General features: G+C 40.3%; 1 protein-coding gene across 9 annotated transcripts in view; it reads left to right on the forward strand.

Annotated features, from left to right (window-relative positions):
- LOC126251460 (Parkinson disease protein 7 homolog) overlaps positions 1-21572 on the forward strand; it is a 220846-nt gene that overhangs the window by 77347 nt on the left and 121927 nt on the right. For 5 of the 9 annotated variants that reach the window (XM_049951911.1, XM_049951930.1, XM_049951894.1 and 2 more), the window contains exon 3: positions 9028-9097. The exons of the other annotated variants lie outside the window; for them this stretch is intronic. In XM_049951911.1, coding sequence (XP_049807868.1) covers positions 9028-9097 — 70 coding nt within the window. The remainder of the gene's footprint in view (positions 1-9027; positions 9098-21572) is intronic. 9 annotated transcript variants of the gene reach the window in all.

Below are 21572 nucleotides of genomic sequence, written 5' to 3' on the forward strand. Positions count from 1 at the left end.
GTAAGTTTGGCAGAGTGTAAATTTTAGGAGTAAAAGAGGGAACTCCTTCAACAAGCAAAGAAAAAAAAATGAAGAGTTTACTAGCTTTTGGACAAATCCTTCAATCTTTTAATGAACTAGTGCGCATGATTTGTTGAGTAGGTTGGGAGAGGGGTGATGGGGCGGGATAGAGGGAGAAAAGAGTTGGGAGGAGGGTTAGGAAAGAGTAGTTGACAGCTTGGAGGGATATAGTAGATGTGCAGGATAGGAATGTGGTAGGAACAAGCATGTTCTCAGGATAGGAATGTGATACTTGGGCATCAGAGCCAGTGAGTTCGTGCTGCGCATGGCGATGATGATGAAGTGGAGGTCTGGATTGGGACAGTGTGACAGGACAGAGGAAGGGAGTCTGTTGTGTAGATATGAATATATGAAGACCAGGAAGATTATGGGAATGTAGGATGTGTTGCAAGGATAACTCCCATCTCTGTATTTAAAAAAAGCTGGTGAAGGATCCAGGAGGCCCAGTTTGTGAAGCAGCTATTGAATTAGAGCATGCTGTGCTCAGCAGCGTGATCTGTCATTGGTTGGTCAGCTATGCTCTTGGCCACTGTTTGGTGGTGGGCATTTGTTGTGGTGGACACCTGATTGGTGGTCATGACCATATAAAACTCTATGCAAAAATTGCAACAGAACTCTTATATGACATGGCTACTCTCACAAGTAGCCCTGTGTCTGACAGTATGGGTTAAGTGTGTGATAGGACAAGAGTAGGGTCTGCCAGGTGGGTGAATAGGGCCGATGCTGTACCTGGGTCTTCCACACGGATAGGACTCCTGTGGCAAAGGATTGGGAGTGGGAGTGACATAGAGATCGACCAGGATGTGGTGTAGGTTCAGTGGGATGTGAAATACAACTTTATGATTGGGGGGAGGATCATGGGTATGATGCCCATTTCTGAGCATGATGATTGATTGTCGTGGGTCATAAGGGGGGATGCTTCTTTGCATCTGGTTCTCAGGGATAGTTGGGGGATTAGGGGATGTGTGTGAGGATACGGCATGGGAATATCTGTTTTGGACTAGGTTTGGGGAAGATTGCCTGTCTGTGAAGGCTTTTGTGAGACCTTTAGCATACTGGGCAAAGGAGTTAGTAACAGCAGATACACCATCCATGGGTGGGCAGGCTATATGAGTGTGATATTTTACGTGTGTGTGTGTGTGTGTGTGTGTGTGTGTGTGTGTGTGTGTGTGTGTGTGTGTGTGAAAGGGAAGACAGATGTCAAAATGAAGATACTGTTGACAGTTGGCGGAGTGGCCAAGCGATTCTTGGCGCTTCAGTCTGGAACCGCACGACCGCTACGGTTGCAGGTTCGAATCCTGCCTCGGGCATGAATTTGTGTGTTGTCCTGAGGTTAGTTAGGTTTAAGTAGTTCTAAGTTCTAGGGGAGTGATGACCTCACAAGTCCCATAGTGCTCAGAGCCATTTGAACCATTTTTGTTGACAGTTGGTGTTCTTGATATGGACAGAAATGGAGCCATGAGAGAAGTGGAGGTCAGCGTGCAGGAAGGAGGCATTTTTGGCTGAGGAGGAACATGTGAAGCAAATAAGAGAGAAGGTGTTGAGGCTGTGAGAAATGAGGACAGGGTGTCTTGGTCCCGAGTCCAGATCAGGACGATATTATCAGTGAACCTGATCCAGACAAGTTCTCTGTGGTTTTGGGAAGCTAGGAAAGTTTTCTCTAGATTTGATTTTTAAAATTTTCCCGGCGAATTGACTGCTCAAACAAATTTCGAGCTTGCAGCCAGTCGTCGTTCAATAACTTGCACGATATTTCAACTGGGCACCTGCCAGTCATCTTCAGGTGAGCCATTGCAGACTGGTGAAAACGTCCTCCGTTCCACAATATATGGCGTACTGTAACTATTCTGCACGTGCATCAAAAACTTGATAATGGACTACACTACCTGCCAGCAGCACCCTCCCTGGTGGAAAAGTGGAACTCAGTCGCCCTCTGTGTTGCCGTTTGCCGCGGCCATTGGCGCCATCTTTCCTCTTCGATTTGAGAAAATTGTGGAGATAATTGGATTCCATGCATTGTCCAGCTGGTAGCCGCATTCATGGTTCAACAGATTTTCCGCCAGACATATTTCTACGGATTCTCTAATAATAGAGTCCCAGAAAGATGTTGCTGTGGACAAAATCATTGTTTGCTCATACTCCATTGAATGTCCAGTAGAAATACAATGTTCAGCAATAGTGGACTTGCTTGGCTGCAAAAGGCGGGTGTAACGTTGATGTTCAGTACAGTTTTCTTTCATGATGCGTGTGGTTTGACGTATAAAAGCCATACCACATTGGCACGGTATCTTGTAAATTCTGGCCTTTTGTAGTAACAGATTGTCCTTTACTGATTCCACAAGGTCCGTAATCTTCGATGGTGGACGGAAAACCACTTTTAATTGAAATTTTGGGAGGATTCTTGCTATTTTAAATGAAGTGTTGGCAACAAAAGGAAGAAAAGCTAAAGATTGTTCTGGCATGTTATCCTCTTTATCCACTTCCTGCTTCTTAGTTTTAACTGTTAGTGCCCTGTTAATCTGCCAGATCGAATACCTATTTCTGCTGAATACTGGCTTTAGATGGGCGAGTTCTTGAGGTAAGCTATCTAGATCTGAGACAGTATGAGCTCTATGAACAAGTGTTTTAAGCACACTCATGGTTTGCAATGGGTGATGGCAACTCAATGGTCGCAGGTACAAATCAGTATGAGTGGGCTTCTGATAAACTGAATGCCCTAGAGAACCATCATTCTTCCTTCAAACCAGGACATCCAAGAAAGGCAAACAACCATCTTTCTCTATTTCCATGGTAAACTGGATGTTGCTATGAATGGAGTTGAGGAGATGTAGAAACTCCATTAATTTGTCTTCTCCATGAGGCCACACCATGAAAGTATCATCCACATACCTCCCAAAAACTGTTGGTTTCAGGGCAGCTGATTCAAGTGCTCTCTCCTCAAAATCCTCCATAAAAAGGTTGGCCACCAAGGGAGACGGGGCTACCCATGGCGACACTGTCAGGCTGTTCAAAATAGTCTTTATTAAACATAAAATAAGTTAAGGAAAGAGCGTGCCTAAACAATGCAGTGATATCAACAGGATCATGTTACCAATCAGTGTCAAAGAATCTGCAAGAGGAACTTTTGTAAAAAGTGAGACCACAAAAAACGCAGTAACTTAACCCATGCAGAAAGGGCTGCATTACGAAATCTGAGAGAGGACCCTGACGTAGTGATATTGAATGCTGACAAAGGTAATACAAGTGTTTTGTTACCTCGTGGTGTATAAAGATAAGATGTATGGTCTGCTAAGTGACTCTACCTATAGGAGGATCGATTACGATCCTACAGGGCGTATGCAACAGAAAACTTCAGCACTATTAAATTCCTCCTCCTTACCGCAAAGAGCCTTAAAGAGGTTAAGACCACTTGGTTTTGTACCTCCAAAGACTGTATGCCCTTCCAAATGTTCAGAAAGAGGGTCTTCCTCTGCATCCAATAGTGAGTAACATTAGAGCTCCTACATATGATTTAGCGAAACGACTCACTACCTTGCTGAGACCTTTCGTGGGCAAGTGCACACATCACATACGAAACTCAACTGATTTTATCAATAGACTGGGGGCTCTTCATCTTAACAGTGTAGACCTTCTAGTAAGTTTTGATGTGGCCAATCTTTTTATGGGGGATTTTGAGGAGAGAGCACTTGAATCAGCTGCCTTGAAACCCAGTTTTTTGGCGGTATGTGGATGATACTTTCATGGTGTGGCCTCATGGGGAAGACAAATTAATGGAGTTTCTACATCACCTCAACACCATTCCTAGCAACATCCGGTTTACCATGGAAATAGAGAAAGATGGTTGTTTGCCTTTCTTGGATGTCCTGGTTCGAAGGAAGAATGATGGTTCTCTAGGGCATTCAGTTTATCGGAAGCCCACTCATACTAATTTGTACCTGTGCGAGCATTGAGTTGCCATCACACATTGCAAACCATGAGTGTGCTTAAAACACTTGTTCATAGAGCTCATACTGTCTCAGATCTAGATAGCTTACCTCAAGAACTCGCCCATCTAAAGCCAGTATTCAGCAGAAATAGGTATTCGATCTGGCAGATTAACAGGGCACTAACAGTTATAACTAAGAAGCCGGAAGTGGATAAAGAGGAGAACATGCCAGAACCATCTTTAGCTTTTCTTCCTTTTGTTGCCAACACTTCATTTAAAATAGCAAGAATCCTCCCAAAATTTCAAGTAAAAGTGGTTTTCCGTCCACCATCGAAGATTACGGACCTTTTGGGATCAGTAAAGGACAATCTGTTACTACGAAAGGCCGGAATTTACAAGATACCGTGCCAATGTGGTATGGCTTGTATAGGTCAAACCACACGCATCATGAAAGAACGCTGTACTGAACATCAATATTACACCCGCCTTTTGCAGCCAAGCAAGTCCACTATTGCTGAACATTGTATTTCTACTGGACATTCAATGGAGTATGAGAAAACAATGATTTTGTCCACAGCAACATCTTCCTGGGACTCCATTATTAAAGAATCCGTAGAAATATGTCTGGCGGAAAATCTGTTGAACCGTGAATGCGGCTACCAGCTGGACAGTGCATGGAATCCCATTATCTCCACGATTTGCTCAAATCGAAGAGGACAGAGTGCGCCAATGGCCGCGGCAAACAGCAACACAGACGGCGACTGAGTTCAGATACTCCACCAGGGATAGGAGGTGTAATTTCGAGTTTTAGTTACTGTAATCGTAAATTCAGGCAGATTGTAGCGCAGTCATTAGGCATTTTTACAGGTTAGTTCATACATTCTTTTTGTGTTTCCCTTGCGTTATCTAGGCACGGACTCGTGTTTCAGTAACTGTTGTTCAACATCGATTAGAATGGACAGGGACTGTGATTGCTGTGTTCGGATGAGGGCTGAGTTGGCATCGCTTCGCTCACAGCTGCAGGCGGCGCTGACTTCAGTTGCGCAGCTTGAGGCTGTTGCCAATGGGCACCATTGTGGGGAGCCGGACTTGGGTATCACGGGGATGTCAACCTTGTTCCGTCTGTCCCCAGATCGGTCTGCCGCTTTGGTTGCCCCGGTTGCTGCCCGCAGTGGGGCTGAGCCCTCGCCTGTGGTTGATTGGGAGGTCGTTCCAAGGCGTGGCAGGCAGCGAAAGACATCCCTGGAGGCTGATCAGAAAGTCTCCCTGGTGCGTCTGACAAACAGGTTTCAGGTACTGTCTCTGGCTGAGCCAGAGGCAGATGCCTGCCCTGTTTCAGAGGATGATCTCAGCCTTCAAGGTCCGGGCAATCGCAGAGGGTGGGCTTATTGGTAGTTGGGAGCTCCAATGTTAGGCGCGTAATGGGGCCCCTTAGGGATATGGCGGCTAAGGAGGGGAAGAAATCCAGTGTGCACTCAGTGTGCATTCCGGGTGGAGTCATTCCTGATGTGGAAAGGGTCCTTCCGGATGCCATGAAGAGCACAGGGTGCAGCCAGCTGCAGGTGGTGGCACATGTCGGCACTAACGACGTGTGTCGCTTTGGATCTGAGGAAATTCTCTCTGGATTCCAGAGGCTATCTGATTTGGTGAAGGCTGCCAGTCTTGCTTACGAGATGAAGGCAGAGCTCACCATCTGCAGCATCGTTGACAGAACCAACTGTGGACCTTTGGTGCAGAGCCGGGTGGAGGTTCTGAATCAGAGGCTCAGACGGTTTTGCAACTGCTTTGGCTGCAGATTCCTTGACTTGCACCGTAGGGTGGTGGGGTTTCGGGTTCCGCTGAATAGGTCAGGAGTTCACTAAAATCAGCTGGCGGCTACACGGGTAGCGGAGGCTGTGTGGCGTGGACTGGGCGGTTTTTTTAGGTTAGAAGGCCTCAGGAAAGTGCTGGGTGGGCTGCAATCTCAAAGGGTGCATGGCAAATACAGGATGTGCTTGGATCAAGGAACAGTCGGAATTGTAGTTGTAAATTGTTGTAGTTGTGCTGGGAAAGTCCCTGAGCTTCAAGCGCTAATAGAAAGCACAGAAGCTGAAATCATTATAGATGCAGAAAGCTGGCTAAAGCCTGAAATACGTTCTGCAGAAATTTTTACAAAATCTCAGACGGTGTTCAGGAAAGATAGATTAGGCAGAATTGGTGGTGGAGTGTTTGTGTCTGTCAGTAGTGGTTTGTCTTGTAGTGAAGTCGAAGTAGATACTCCGTGCGAATTGGTGTGGGTGGAGGTTATACTTAACAGCCGATCTAAGTTAATAATTGGCTCCTTCTACCAAACCCCAGACTCTGATGATATAGTTGCTGAACAGCTCCATTATGACAGCTGCCACCCATTCCACATCAAACGGTCCCTTCCCTACAGCCTAGGTCTTCGTGGCAAACGAATCTGCTCCAGTCCGGAATCCCTGAACCATTACACCAACTACCTGACAACAGCTTTCACATCTCGCAACTACCCTCCCGACCTGGTACAGAAGCAAATAACCAGAGCCACTTCCTCATCCCCTCGAACCCAGAATCCCCCACAGAAGAACCACAAAAGTGCCCCACTTGTGACAGGATACTTTCCGGGACTGGACCAGCAACAAACTGTCCATTCGCATGAATGGACACAAGCAGACAGTGTTTGTTGGTAATGAGGATCACCCTGTGGCTAAACATGCCTTGGTGCACGGCCAGCACATCTTGGCACAGTGTTACACTGTCCGGGTTATCTGGATACTTCCCACCAACACCAACCTATCCGAACTCCGGAGATGGGAACTTGCTCTTCAATATATCCTCTCTTCCCATTACCCACCTGGCCTCAATCGCCACTAATTTCAAGTTGCCGCCACTCATACCTCACCTGTCATTCAACATCATCTTTGCCTCTTCACTTCCGCTTTGACTGACATCTCTGCCCAAACTCTTTGTCTTTAAATATGTCTGCTTGTGTCTGTATATGTGTGGATGGATATGTGTGTGTGTGCGAGTGTATACCCGTCCTTTTTTCCCCCTAAGGTAAGTCTTTCCTCTCCCGGGATTGGAATGACTCCTTACCCTCTCCCTTAAAACCCACATCCTTTCGTCTTTCCCTCTCCTTCCCCTCTTTCCTGATGAGGCAACAGTTTGTTGCTAAAGCTTGAATTTTGTGTGTTTGTTTGTGTGTCTATCGACCTGCCAGCGCTTTCGTTCGGTAAGTCACATCATATATATATATATATATATATATATATATATATATATATATATATATATATATATATATATATATATCCCACGTGGAATGTTTCCCTCTGTTGTGGTTAGCACACTGGACTCGCATTCAGGAGGACGACGGTTCAATCCCGTCTCCGGCCATCCTGATTTAGGTTTTCCGTGATTTCCCTAAATCGCTTCAGGCAAATGCCGGGATGGTTCCTTTGAAAGGGCACGGCCGATTTCCTTCCCTCACCCGAGCTTGCGCTCCGTCTCTAATGACCTCGTTGTCGACGGGACGTTAAACACTAATCTCCTCCTCCTCCTCCACTGAATTTGACTCAGAACTATGAGTGTCTGTTTTTATCATCAGCTGATTGTTTGAAGTTATTATCAATTGGAAATTGAATCTACTTGTAATTGGGGCAATAAAACCTGTTTGTGAACCCACTAGCAGATGTTACTGCATAATAGTAGTCATGTCGCAGAAAAAGTCTGATGGAAGGTGAAGTCCATCCGAACCAAGTGAGAAAATTCGCTTCAAGGCAGAGAGAATCCTCACAACTCTCATACAACATTATGCCTCCCAAAACTGTAACACTTGGATCACCAAAATGATCATGTTCAAGAACATTCCTGTCTGCAGTATATGTTCAAACATGTCCACATGCACCAACAACCTTCCAGCATTGTCAACCGCACTAGTGGAGGAATGGAATGCGCCACCACAAGAGCTCCTTACCAACCTTTTGGTCTGCATGGGAGCATGGTGCAGACCGTGTGTAGCTGTGTGTGGTGATCACACACCCAGTTAAGTACAGTGTTCCACCTCTTGTAATGTGCAGGGGACCACCATGAACTGAACTGCAGTGACTTCACTGTAATTATTGTCATTTCTGTTTATCTCATTGTGCATTTCTTTTAGTTATCGTCTCTAGTGTATCAGTTCTTTCTCTGTATGCTCTACATTCATTGAGTTATAATAACAATGCATTTCACTGAGCTGTGTTACTTGGCAGTGACACATCAGCACACCAGTGATTTTGAAATTTCAAAGGGTTGTGATCATTTCAGAGTTAGTGCTTTTTTCATATTTATGAAATATGTTTTCCTGTAGTATGTATATCTATGTTGCTGAAATGGAGGATGTGTAAGGAAAATCCAAAATTGTTAATTCCCCATTTTACAGGTGTCATTCGCCATGGAAGATAATTCTATGGTTCAATATACACAATTGTTAAAGTGATTCACATACAGGTGAATATTGGTGGTGCATAGGTATACTTACAGCTTAAAAATTCACACTAGCCTTCACTCTTCTGCTAGTCAGCAAATACATTCATCAGTATGATCTTTCTCACCAATTATTTGTTAGTTTCAAACACAACCAAAATAAATGTTTACTATATATCTGTAAAAAAATTAAAGCATAATGACTATAATTAAATTTGTAGATTGGAAAATTAAAAAGTAGCTATGAGACAAAACTTTGTTAGACAAAATTTCTCAACTTCTTTGTTTTATTGATATCTGCTTCACTGAAACCAGTGTGTGAATAATCCTTGAGATGAATTATGCTGGTTATTGTCTCTGTCAGTGGCTTGAAATTCTTTTGACTGGATAGCTACTTGCATTTTTTTATCAGTCATTTAGGTAATGTAAGTATTGTAATATGTGACTAATTGACTGTTGTTTTGTAAAAGATGCCCACAAATATGTGTTTTAGCTTTATTATGCTGAAATAGTCTGTTATTGCTGTGTGATGATGTGGAGGTGTGTTATTAAATGTATTTTTCTTCTGATTTCAGTCAAACGAGGTTGGGTCATTGTTGAAGGAACAGGAAAAATCTGGCCGTCTGATAGCAGCAATCTGTGCTGGTATGTTGAAATCAAATTTATATGTAAAAAAAAAAAAAAACCTTCAAATAGTTTCCACAATTGATTGCAATGCAATGCACATAAGCATTTAATTTTTAAGCTCCTTTTGCTTATTTAAAATTTTGACAAATTGTTTGCAAAATTTGTTCCCATTGGTTCTGAATCAAAGGAAAAAATTTGTGTAATTCTCACAGAGGTTGGCAGTGACAGAATGGATCAGTGAACCTAACAGACCTGCATTTTTTTAAAACTGAAGCTGTTCTCCTTGAACCCAGAGGCACAGTTGTATGAATGTGGAAAAAGACCTGTTTACAAGGCCAAAAGACTAATTGGCAATAGGTATTAACACCTTGATTAGAAGTAATGAGACACACACACACACACACACACACACACACACACACACACACACACACACACAACAAAGAAACAGCCTTCAGTTACACTTTTAAATCAGATTAGATTAGGTACACTATTTTTTCCATAAATTCAGTGTGAAGAGATCTTAGAGGATGTGGAAAATGACAAACAGACCTAAAATATACATTCACATTAAATAATATGGTAATATTACTTTCACCAATGGTATGTAAAAAGTCAAAGTTTCTGTATATATATATATATTTTTTTTCATTTTCACATTATCTAAAATGCTTACTACAAACATTCAGTGGGTATGTCAAACCTGACCACCATTTACACTCTTAATGTACATTTGCACAGTGGGAGAAGGGCAGTGTCTGGCTGCCTTTCAGACATCTTTCACCAATGCCTCCCCGACATCTTTCACCACTGCAGTATTCCGAGAAGTTGTGTAAGATGGTTACAATCTGAAGGTCATGGCAAAGTGGAAGCAACAGAAGGCATGTCTACAATACAACGGGATAAATATTAGGAGGTGGATATTGCAGCTCACTTTCATAAACTGGGTTTTTACAGTAGGATTCATTTACATCTTTTTGTGCTTCTATCATTGCAGTAAATTTATATCTCAATTGAGTAATTGTGTTTAATGATAATAACAATGATGTATGGGAATTTAACTCTTTTACAATTGTGATATACCTGGAACAATGGTTCTGTGAAATATGTTTTATTCATCTCATAACATACATAATTTCAGAACATATGTCTGATGTACAAGAGACATGTCGAGGTTACAATTTGATTATTTGAAATTTTGTCACACGTACAATATTGCCTGGTGAAGAATTTACTTATTTAAAATTTGTCAAGCTTACAACATTTACATCCACTATAACCATCATAATTTTTATTCCATTATAGGGTTCCAGCTCAAAGTCTCACTTCATCTTTCATGAAATCTTCCACTGAGTAGTGGCATCTTTAAATGAGAAAAATCATATAATTTGCTTTTTAAAATATTTATCTTCACATGCATGGAGAGCTGCATCAAACCAATCTGGACTGAAGACCACAGCAACATCATCATCTTCATATTTATTATGCCACACCCTTTTATTTTTTTTGTGAATTCTCATGGTTACATACTGAGGAGTCTGAGCACACAATTTTAAGTGGTGTGAGGTGAGCAGTGTGTTCAATATGGTTTTTCTGAAAAGTTCAGCTCTGCTGCATAGGAAAAGAATCACCTCAAAATATGGTTGGAAAGTGTATGTATGAAGAAGGTAGACACAAAACTTGACACAATGCGCTGCATTACTGGTTCCGTCAAATCAACCCCATGCCACTGGTTACCTGTACTGAGTCACATCCCTCCACCTCACTTAAGGCGGAAACAAGCTCTACTGAGGGAGGCCAAGAAAATCTCTGCATCACCCTCTCTACCACTGTACCGTAATTCTGTCATCCGCCACAGCAATGATTACGATCAAGAAGACTAGCAAGTGTTACTGCAGGACAACTCATTGCGGATGGTTTTGATATAAATGAAAGCTGGAAGCATGAATGGTCAACAAAAAATTAGGAACAAGAGTCCATCACCTTGATCCCACAAAGAAGCGAAAAGGTTTCGACCTACCAAGGAACCTTTTAACAGGTTAAGGACTGGACATGGTTGTTGTAGTTACTTCAGGTACAAATGGGGCTGGATCAGTTCAACAATGTGTGAATGTAATCGAGAAGAGCAGACAATTGAACATTTAGTCCAACGCTGTCCACTTCATTCATACCCTGGAATTCCCGATGACTTGTTCACTCTCACACCAAGCTTAATTAATTGGTTTAAAAACATGCACTTTAAGGTTTAATCTTGTCTAATATCATATGTATATTGTATAAAATCATTTGCTTTATATCAACTGTATTATTGTATGAAATCACCATACGATTAAATAAAATAAATAAAACCTCAAAATGTATAAAAAGGGGAAAGTTAATATTATTAGATGTTTAAATAATGGTTGACATGATGCCCAACATTTTCTGAGTTTCCCCAAAAAATTATGCCATATCTAATAATAGGTTTCCTGGTGCCCAAAAGAGTGGCACTGGCAAAAATTTCCACTGTAAATGCAAGGCTGTTTAATTTATTTACTAGATATTCTATATGTGAATTCCAACTCGAATTTCTTTCCAAGTTTATTCCTAGGAATCTGACTGCGTCAAGTTCTTCCATTTTTTGATAATTGTGAATAATACAGATTTCTTCATGTTTTAACTGTTTGCTTTTAAACTCATCATGTGAAGTTTTGAAATGTTTATCCTTAAGCCATTTAGATTGAACCATGTTTCGAAGTTACTTAACGTATTCATGATACTCTGTGGCACATTGTCAGAATTTTCATTTTCAGTTAGGACAGAAGAATCATCTGCAAAAAGTTTAGATGAGTATTTAGATTGAGAGGCAAGTCATTTACATAGAACAAGAATAAAATTGATCCAAGCAAGCCAAATTGGTTATTTGAAATAATATCATACTGTGGGATGAAACTTTGTATCAATAAGGCAGTAATTTTTTCAAATATTTTTGATATGACTGGGAGTATAGAAATGGGGTGAAAATATCTCATATCTTTTGAACATTTTTTTTAAACAATGGTTTTACTTTCACATATTTCAAGAGATCAGAGAAGGAACAGTCCTCAAATAATTTGTTTATTATGAGAGAGAGAGAGAGAGAGAGAGAGAGAGAGAGAGAGAGAGAGAGAGAGAGAGAGAGAAGACCTTGACTGCTATTGCCTTTCAACCTAGAACTATTTACTTTCTGCTCATAATTTGCTTCATCTGAATCAGATTTTGCTACATTTATGAAGTACTTGTTGAAGCGATCATATATTTGAGCTGGATTTACAACAGATTTTTCCAGTTTTGAAATGTCTTGCTTGTAATTTTTGACACCTAATTCAGACTTTACTACAGACCATACTGCTCGTTATATTTTTTTGCCCTAGAGTGAATTTATTATTTGCCATTTGTTTTGAAGCTTTCACAATTTTTTTAAAAATAGTTTTATAGTTTCAAACATATTTTACAAAATCAGGATCTGTGTTGTAGCTGGTTGAGCAGCCTCCTTTTTCTATCACTGAAAATTTTTATTTCTGGTGTGATCCATCTTAACTTATTTGATATTTTATTGTAATATTATCTTGGTGGAAAAGTTTCATTACATGCTTAAAGAAAACTGTTTAAGAATACAACCAAACACATGGAGGTACGAATGATAAAATCTTATGTACCGGGTGAATCAAAGTCTTGCGCAAGAACTTTTGTTAGAAGCATACTGTTTGTTGATACTTCCCGGTGACACTAACACCCATTCATAATCAAGTAATCTATTATGTCTCTGAGAGGTGGCAGGGTGTAGGCACTTGGCAGCATTCGTATGTAATGTGTGTTGCCTATAATTCATTCATCTGTTCTGCATATGAAGTGCGTAGGCTGAGCTTATAAAATATCTTTCTCCACTTAGAATCACTCATTCTTAAGGTTTTCTTGTTGTAAATAACTGTACCAATATACTGAGATAGCTAGTATGCAGATGCAGCACACCAGGTTAGTAGACTCTGATAACTTGGTGAAATCTCGTCATCCCAGAACCAGCAAATGCAATAAAATGACACCTAGCATCACCAGGAAACATCAGTGAAGTTTTTGTCTCTAACAAAAGTTGTTCCCCATGATCTATCACCCCCTAGACATTTGACCCAAGGACTTCGGCATGATACTGGTGAGACTTGTAAATTTCAAAAAAGTGTGGGGGAGTTTGCATTCATAAGATATAGTAGCCATTTTTGTGTTCAGTCAAAGATATTTTTAATGATGTAATATTTTTACTAGCCTTGTAGGTTTTGGACTGAACAAACAGTCTCTTGAGAAAGGTTCTAGGCTGTTGGTTTATCTGTCCAAACTAGAATTAATGGGGTCTAAAATACATAAAAGTGTGATAAACCAGTCAAAATGGATTTTGAGCTGTAAGAAGTGTTGTGTTAAGGTCTAAAAATATTCCATGTCATGGATAAGAAGTTTGTTTCCAAACATTTAATTTATGTTAGAAAGCATAACTCACGTAAAATCAAATGTTTTCTCTCTTGTGTTGAGGAGTTTGCAGAATTTAAAAAATTGGTGATATCAGCCATAAAAGTGAGGCCAATAAACCACGCAGGATCACGGAGATGAGTGTCTTCTTGTCCACATCTGTCTGGGATGCTACCTTACAGAAGACTAAGTTTGTCTCTGTGGCTGCTATTGTAATGGTGGAAAAATGAGCACTTTCTCTGGTGATATTCAGTTGCAGCCTTCCTCTACCCCATCCCTCCATTTAACTCCCCTCTGTTCTTGAAGTTCTGGGAAGGAGCACAGCTGGGGTGCAGATGTCCAGGAAGGCTCTTCGGCCATGTGTGATATAAATAGTAAAATGCATAAGATAATAACCACATGTCATCTAAACAAAACTGTTCACAAGGCTTACTTAGGTAACCTCAGTTCTGCACTGATGCTGTGTTGATTTTTGAGTATTACAGAGCATTTAGTGAACAATATATACACAAGTTAGTCAGCCGTACTGTAGGTGCAACCACAACGGAGGGGTATCTGTTGGGAGGCCAGACAAACTTACGGTTCCAGAAGAGGGACAGCAGCCTTTTCAGTAATTACGGGGGGCAACAGTCTGGATAAGTGACTGATCTGACCTTGTAACATCAACCAAAATGGCCTTGCTGTGCTGGTACTGCGAACGGCTGAAAGCAAGGGGAAACTACAGCTGTAATTTTCCCCGAGGGCAGCTGTGCTGTATGGTTACATGATGATGGCATCCTCTTGGGTAAAATAGTCTTCCATTTGGGTCTCTGGATGGATACCACTCAGGAGGACGTTGGTATCAGGAGAAACAAAACTGGTGTTCTACAGATTGGAGTGTGGAATGTCAGATCCCTTAATCAGGCAGGCAGGTTAGAAAATTTAAAAAGGGAAATGGGTAGGTTAAAGTTAGATATAGTGGGAATTACTGAAGTTCGGTGGCAGAAGGAACAAGACTTCTGCTCAGGTGAATACAAAATCAAATAGGGGTAATGCAGGAGTAGGTTTAATAATATAAAGGTTTAATAATATAAAAAAAAATAGTAGCATGGGTAAGCTACTACAAACAACATAGTGAATGCATTATTGTAGCCAAGGCAGCCACGAAGCCCACACCTACCACAATAGTTAAAAGTTTATATGCCAACTAGCTCCACAGATAACGAAGAGATTGAAGAAATGTATGATGAGATAAAAGAAATTATTCAGATAGTGAAGGGAGACGAAAATTTAATAGTCATGGGGGAAAGGAATTCAATAGTAGGAAAAGGAAGGGAAGGAAAAAGTAGTAGGTGAAAATGGAATGGGGGTAAGGAATGAAAGAGGAAGCCGCCTGGTAGAATTTTGCACAGAGCATAACTTAATCATAGCAAACACTTGGTTTAAGAATCAAAGGAGGTTGAATATGAGGAAGAGGCATGGAGACACTGGAAGGTGGCAGATAGATAATATAATGGGAAGACAGAGATTCAGGAACCAGGTTTTAAATTGTAAGACATTTCCAGGGGCAGATGTGGACTCTGACCACAATTCATTGGTAATAAACTGTAGACTAAAACTGAAGAGACTGCAAAAAGGTAGAAATTTAAAGAGATGGGACCTGGATAAACTGAAAGAACCAGAGCTGCAGAGAGTTTGGGAGAGCATTAGGGAACGATTGACCAGAACAGGAGAAAGAAATACTTTAGAAGAAGAGTGAGTTGTTTTGAGAGATGAAATAGTGAAGGCAGCAGAGGATCAAGTAGGTAAAAAGTAGAGGGCTAGTAGAAATCCTTGATGTTGAATTTAACCGATGAAAGGAGACAGTATAAAAATGTAGTAAATGAAGCAGGCAAAAAGGAATATAAATGTCTAAAAATGAGATTGACAGGAAGTGCAAAATGGCTAAGCAGGGATATGGTTAGAGGACAAATATAAGGACATAGAGTCATATATCACTAGGGGTAAGATAGATACTGCCTACAGGAAAATTAAAGAGATCTTTGGAAAAAAGAGAACTACTTGTATGAGTATCAAGAGCTCAGATGGAAAACCAGTTCTAAGCAAAGAAAGGAAAGCAGAAAGGAGTGCACAGAGGCTCTATACAAGGGCGATGTACTTGAGGCCAATATTATGGAAATGGAAGAGGATGTAGATGAAGATGAAATGGGAGATATGATACTGTGTGAAGAGCATGACAGAGCACTGAAAGACCTGAGTCGAAACAAGGCCCCAGGAGTAGACAACATTCCATTAGCACTATTGATAGACTTTGGAGAGCCGGCCCTGACAGAATTCTACCATCTGGTTAGCAAGGTGTATGAACAGGCAAAATACCCTCGGACTTCAAGGAGAAAATAATAATTCCAATCCCAAAGAAAGCAGATGTTTGTATGGAGTGTAGCCATGTATGGAAGTGAAACATGGATGATAAATAGTTTTGACAAGAAGAGAATAGAAGCTTTTGAAATGTGGTGCTACAGAAGAATGCTTTAGATTAGATGGATAGATCACATAACTGATGAGGAGGTACTGAATAGAATTGGAGAGAAGAGAAATTTGTGGCACAACTTGACTAGAAGAAGGGATTGGTTGGTAGGACGTATTCTGAGGCATCAAGGGATCACCAATTTAGTATTGGAGGGCAGCGTGGAGGGTAAAAATCATAGAAGACCAAGAGATGAGTACACTAAGCATATTCAGAAGGATGTAGGTTGCAGTAGGTACTGGGAGATAAAGAAGCTTGCACAGGTTGGAGTAGCATGAAGAGCTGCATCAAACAAGTCTCAGGACTGAAGACAACAACAACAACAACACTGTGTAATTTAAAGAGCACCAACTGAAAAGTACCAACATTGCTTATAAATGCTTGTGAACTCATGAGATTCTTAAAAAAGGAAACAGACATGGGCACAATCTTCCTGACACCTTAAAAATAGAGGATGAATTGGCATTCAGAAATTCCTAGTGGATGCCTGCAAATTGATTTCAGAATCACAGTGTATGTAATTTGCTGTGTATTCTTCAAACAACAGGTAATAATTTACTTAACTTCAAAGTGTCATAAACAATCGTTTGAGAAAAGTTGCATGGCAAAAAAACTTGTAAATCTGAAACCTGTAGTTTTTAGTTTTTTATGAAAAACTAAAACATTTCCTGATAAACTGCTTTCACAAGGGATGCACCCCTGATTTGTTTATACAAGGAAGCTTTTCCAGCAGTGAAGCAGATGTTCAGCTTTCTACTTCCCGTGAATCAAAGCTAGATATAGACACGATTCTTTGCATGGCATGCTGAATAAGTCTGTGACAAAGAATTGTGGCCATAAGTCTGAATAATGGATAAATGTGTACTAAGGTTTACAAGAGGAGTTTTGTCATGGGCTACACATCTAGATCTGGCATGCTTCTTTCCATTTCATTTCCTTTTATTTGTGGCCTTAGGACATGATCCGCTCACCCAGGTTCCGATACACAATATGCTATACACACACACACACACACACACACACACACACACACACACTCTCTCTCTCTCTCTCTCTCTCTCTCTCTCTCTCTCTTCCCCCCCTCTCCCTTCGAACAGAATATTTGCACTGGTTGTAAATGCCAATTACACGTGGAACATATAACATTCATGCCTCCTAAGAAGTTTCCTAGTGTGCACTGCTTACTGCTTCGAAGAAACTAACTGATACCTTTAGACAAGTATAATTAGCAAATTCTTATGACAAAACCAATGGCCAATGACCTCGTAGACCATGACATCCACTTCTTCACATACATCATCAACAGAAAACCTACTGCTGTCTGTATGTGTGTGCCTCCAGCCGCTATTGCCTAGCACATAAATTAGTCTGTTTAGGAGTTTAGTACACCAACCAACAGAAAAATACTGGCCTGTGAACTGAACTGTCTGAGTAAAGTTCACAGTTCCTGTGTTATATATTAATACTGAGCAAGGCACAAAACTGATAAATCTGAGTTCAGGAGTGTAATTAACTTCCTAGTGGTGAGCAACACAGACATGTGCATTCAGCTCTTCCCATATAATTTTACGAGTGCCCCTTTATCACGTCGGGCATAATTTCTGGGCTGTTTGCACAATGAAAGTTGCTATTTCCTATCAAATTGTTCTCTGTTGCTCTGAAATATCAGAGGCTTCTATTTTCCCTCAAATCTCTTTGTTTCGCTATGAATCATTGGGAGCCGCATTTTACATGTTGTTGAATTTCAACCAGATACATACAGATATACTTCCTCATGCCAGCAATTTTGTATGGAACCTTGCTTCAAGATATACACTCATAAATATTATCAATACGTTTCTTCTGCTTTTATAACATTGAACACAATTTTTGCATTTCCTGTATTATGTACATTAAATGTCAATTAAAAATCAATTCTAAATTAAGTTTTTGGTTTTCTTGTTACATTCTGTTAATCCAATCTTTACAACTATTCTGATTATCAAGTTCATATGCCCCATGCGTTTGTACAGATAAATCAGAAAATCTTCCGCCATTGGAGGACGAACAGGCCACAAAATGAGTGTTTTAGCAAGCTGCTCCAAGGCAAGTTTCCAGTGTTCATGACATGAATGAAGAATACAAAACATTCATTAACAGTATTCTCACCCTTCTTGAAAGCTTTTTTCCCCCAAAAGTAACTTCCATCAAGCTGAAATCTTAAGACCTTGGATTATTCAAGCTGTAACAGTATTTTGCAGGAAAAAAGGTGAACTGAATCTGTCAGTAAGTAACAGATTTGATGTTCCTACTAAAAGTCTTTACAAGAAATACTGCAGGATACTGAAGACAGTAATCCACAGATCAAATCAAATGCATTATGACTTATAATAAGGGAAAGGTAGCAAACTATAGAGGACTGGTGTGAGGCAAGCAAAAACACATAATAGAAAACAGTTAACACTAGCTTTTGAGTTCTTTCTCTTTTTCTAGCAAAAGTACATACAACCACACTGACCCCCCCAAGTACACACAGGTAGTAGCGGTAACACTAAGTGCCTGTCTTTGCCTTATTTTACGCATTTTCCACCTGAGGATTTGCATTATTGTTATACAAATGAATTATGAGAAGAGGATAGGTACATCAAGCAAAATTAAGACAATATAATGTTCTTTCAACAGTAATGTTCCTAGTTGGTACATTTGTTTTGCTTGTAAATGGTACAAACGTAAAAAATAATAAATGAAGTATATTTTTAGAAAAAGCTACTAATGGAATTTTTGTGTACATTAATAAACAGTTTCTAGGCAATTCAGTGTTATCACACTTTGTGAAAACTCTCACCTTACACAGTTCAGAAGATGGAAGAGGTTCCATGCAACATATCCATGAAATGTGAGGACAAGCAGATAGTGTAGATTTGCTCTGTTAAATTTATGGGATTACAACTTAATAAACTAGTTGGGAGGAGCATACCACAGAACATACAAAAACTTTGTTCATTATGTGAAGTTGTCAAAAAAAGCTGGCATACTTTGTTTACTTTAATTTCTTAAGTTGTTGTTGTTGTTGTTGTCTTCAGTCCAGCGACTGGTTTGATGCAGTTCTACATGCTACCCTATTCTGTGCAAGCTTCTTCATCTCGAAGTTCCTACTGCAACCTACATCCTTCGGAATCTGCTTACTGTATTCATCTCCTGGTCTCCCTCTATGATTTTTACCCTCCATGCTGCCCTCCAGTACTAAATTGGTGATCCCTTGATGCCTCAGAAAGTGTCCTACCAACCGATTCCTTCTTCTAGTGAAGTTGTGCCACAAATTTCTCTGCTCCCCAATTCTCTTCCTGACACTTAAATCTATACTCGAGGTTAGCAAATTTCTTTTCTTCAGAAACGCTTTCCTTGCCATTGCCAGTCTACATTTTATATCCTCTCTACTTCGACCATCATTAGTTATTTTGCTCCCCAAATAGCAAAACTCATTTACTACTTTAAGTGTCTCATTTGCTAATCTGATTCCCTCAGCATCACCTGGTTTAATTCGACTACATTCCATTATCCTTCTTTTGCTTTTGTTGACGTTCGTTTTATATCCTCCTTTCAAGACACTGTCCATTCCGTTCAACTGCTCTTCCAGGTCCTTCGCTGTCTCTGACAGAATTACAATGTCATCAGTAAACCTCAAAGTTTTTATTTTTTCTCCATGGATTTTAATTCCTACGCCAAATTTTTCTTTTGTTTCCTTTACTGCTTGCTCAGTATACAGATTGAATAACATTGGGGGTAGGCTACAACCCTGTCTCACTCCCTTCCCAACCACTGCTTCCCTTTCATGCCCCCCAACTTTCATAACTGCCAACTGGTTTCTGTACGAATTGTCAATAGCCTTTCGCTCTGTGTTTTTTACCCATGCCACCTTCAGAATTTGAAAGGGAATATTCCAGTCAACATTGTCAAAAGCTTTATCTAAGTCAACAAATGCTAGAAATGTAGGTTTGCCTTTCCTTAATCTATCTTCTAAGATAAGTCGTAGGGTCAGTATTGCCTCACGTCTTCAAACATTTCTACAGAACCCAAACTGATCTTCCTCAAGGTCAGCTTCTACCAGTTTTTCCATTCGTCTGTAAAGAATTCGTGTTAGTATTTTGCAGCTGTGACTTATTAAACTGATAGTTCAGTAATTTTCCCATTATACAGTGATGTATCCAAAATGTAGCTTAATTTCAGTGTGCCCAAACAAATAATATATGAATACATTAAGTCCTATTCACACTGGACAGTGTTGCATCAAACACATTTATCCTGCTGTCAGTAGATCAAACGAAGCAGAGCATTAATGCACACTCATTGTGGTTGTGGCTACATTGTGTTGCACAGAACTGTAGATCCAAGGAGCTCTACCATTCACTGTTGGACGACAATGGCAATCATTTTCATAGCAGTAGTTGACAAATCCATTGTAGTTCTGCCAATTTGCTTAAAATATTAGGTTGGCGCATTCGTTTGTACCATTTTGTTTTGCATGTTGGTATTCTGGTTGCTATGGGTTTGTTTATTGATTGTCATTTTTTTATTTGTAGTTCACTGTTGGTACTTGAGTGTACTTATTGTCATTTTATCATTTGGAGATAGTGAGTGGAGCTGTGGACACTAGAAAATGGAGTGCCAAGTGGAGAAATCGGAACATATGACATATTCTTCTGTTTGAGTTCAATAGAGGGGTGACAGCAGTTGAGGCACCCAGAAACATTTGAGCTGTGTGTGGGGATAATGCCATTGGACAGAGCATGACATGAAAATGGTTTTCTCATTTTAAGGAGGATCATTTTGACAGTAGTCACTCTCCGTGCTCAGGAAGCCCTTGGGGTTTGATCAAGATCGTTTAAATGCACAAATCCACAATGATTCACATCATTGTACTCGAGAAGTGGCAAATGTTATGATTTATGATCATTCCATCATCATGAGTCATTTGCATTCAATAGGGAAGGTTCAAAAATGGGTACCACATGATGTAAGCTAAAATCACAAAAATCAGCAGGTAGTCATATGTGCAAATCTGCTTGCTTGTCATCAATTGGCTCATGTATTTTTTACTGGTGGTGAGAAATGGTGTCTCTACACCACCATAAGGAAAAGAAACTAGGTTGAGCTCAAACAAAACAGCAACTCACCTTACAAAGACCTGCATGCATTCTCAAAAGATAATGTTATGCATCTGGTGGAACAGCAGTGGTGTGGTGTACTATGAATTGCTTCCCCAATGTGTAATCATCACTGCTGATATTTATTTTCGACAACTGAGATGTCTTGCAGATGCAATACAAGAACAGTGACCAGGAAGATAGTGTGAAGTGATGTTATTCCACAATAATGCCTGCTCGCATTCTGCTAGACTGACTAAAAACACTGTACAGGAGTTGGGTTGGGAAGTCATTCTGCACCAGCCTCATTCACCTGATCTTGTGCCCTCAGACATTTGCATTAGCTTTGTTAGTCCATTATCCCTTTGGGCACTGCAGGCATTCTTGC

The sequence above is a fragment of the Schistocerca nitens genome, chromosome 1 (assembly GCF_023898315.1).
Source record: "Schistocerca nitens isolate TAMUIC-IGC-003100 chromosome 1, iqSchNite1.1, whole genome shotgun sequence".
Taxonomy (NCBI): domain Eukaryota; kingdom Metazoa; phylum Arthropoda; class Insecta; order Orthoptera; family Acrididae; genus Schistocerca; species Schistocerca nitens.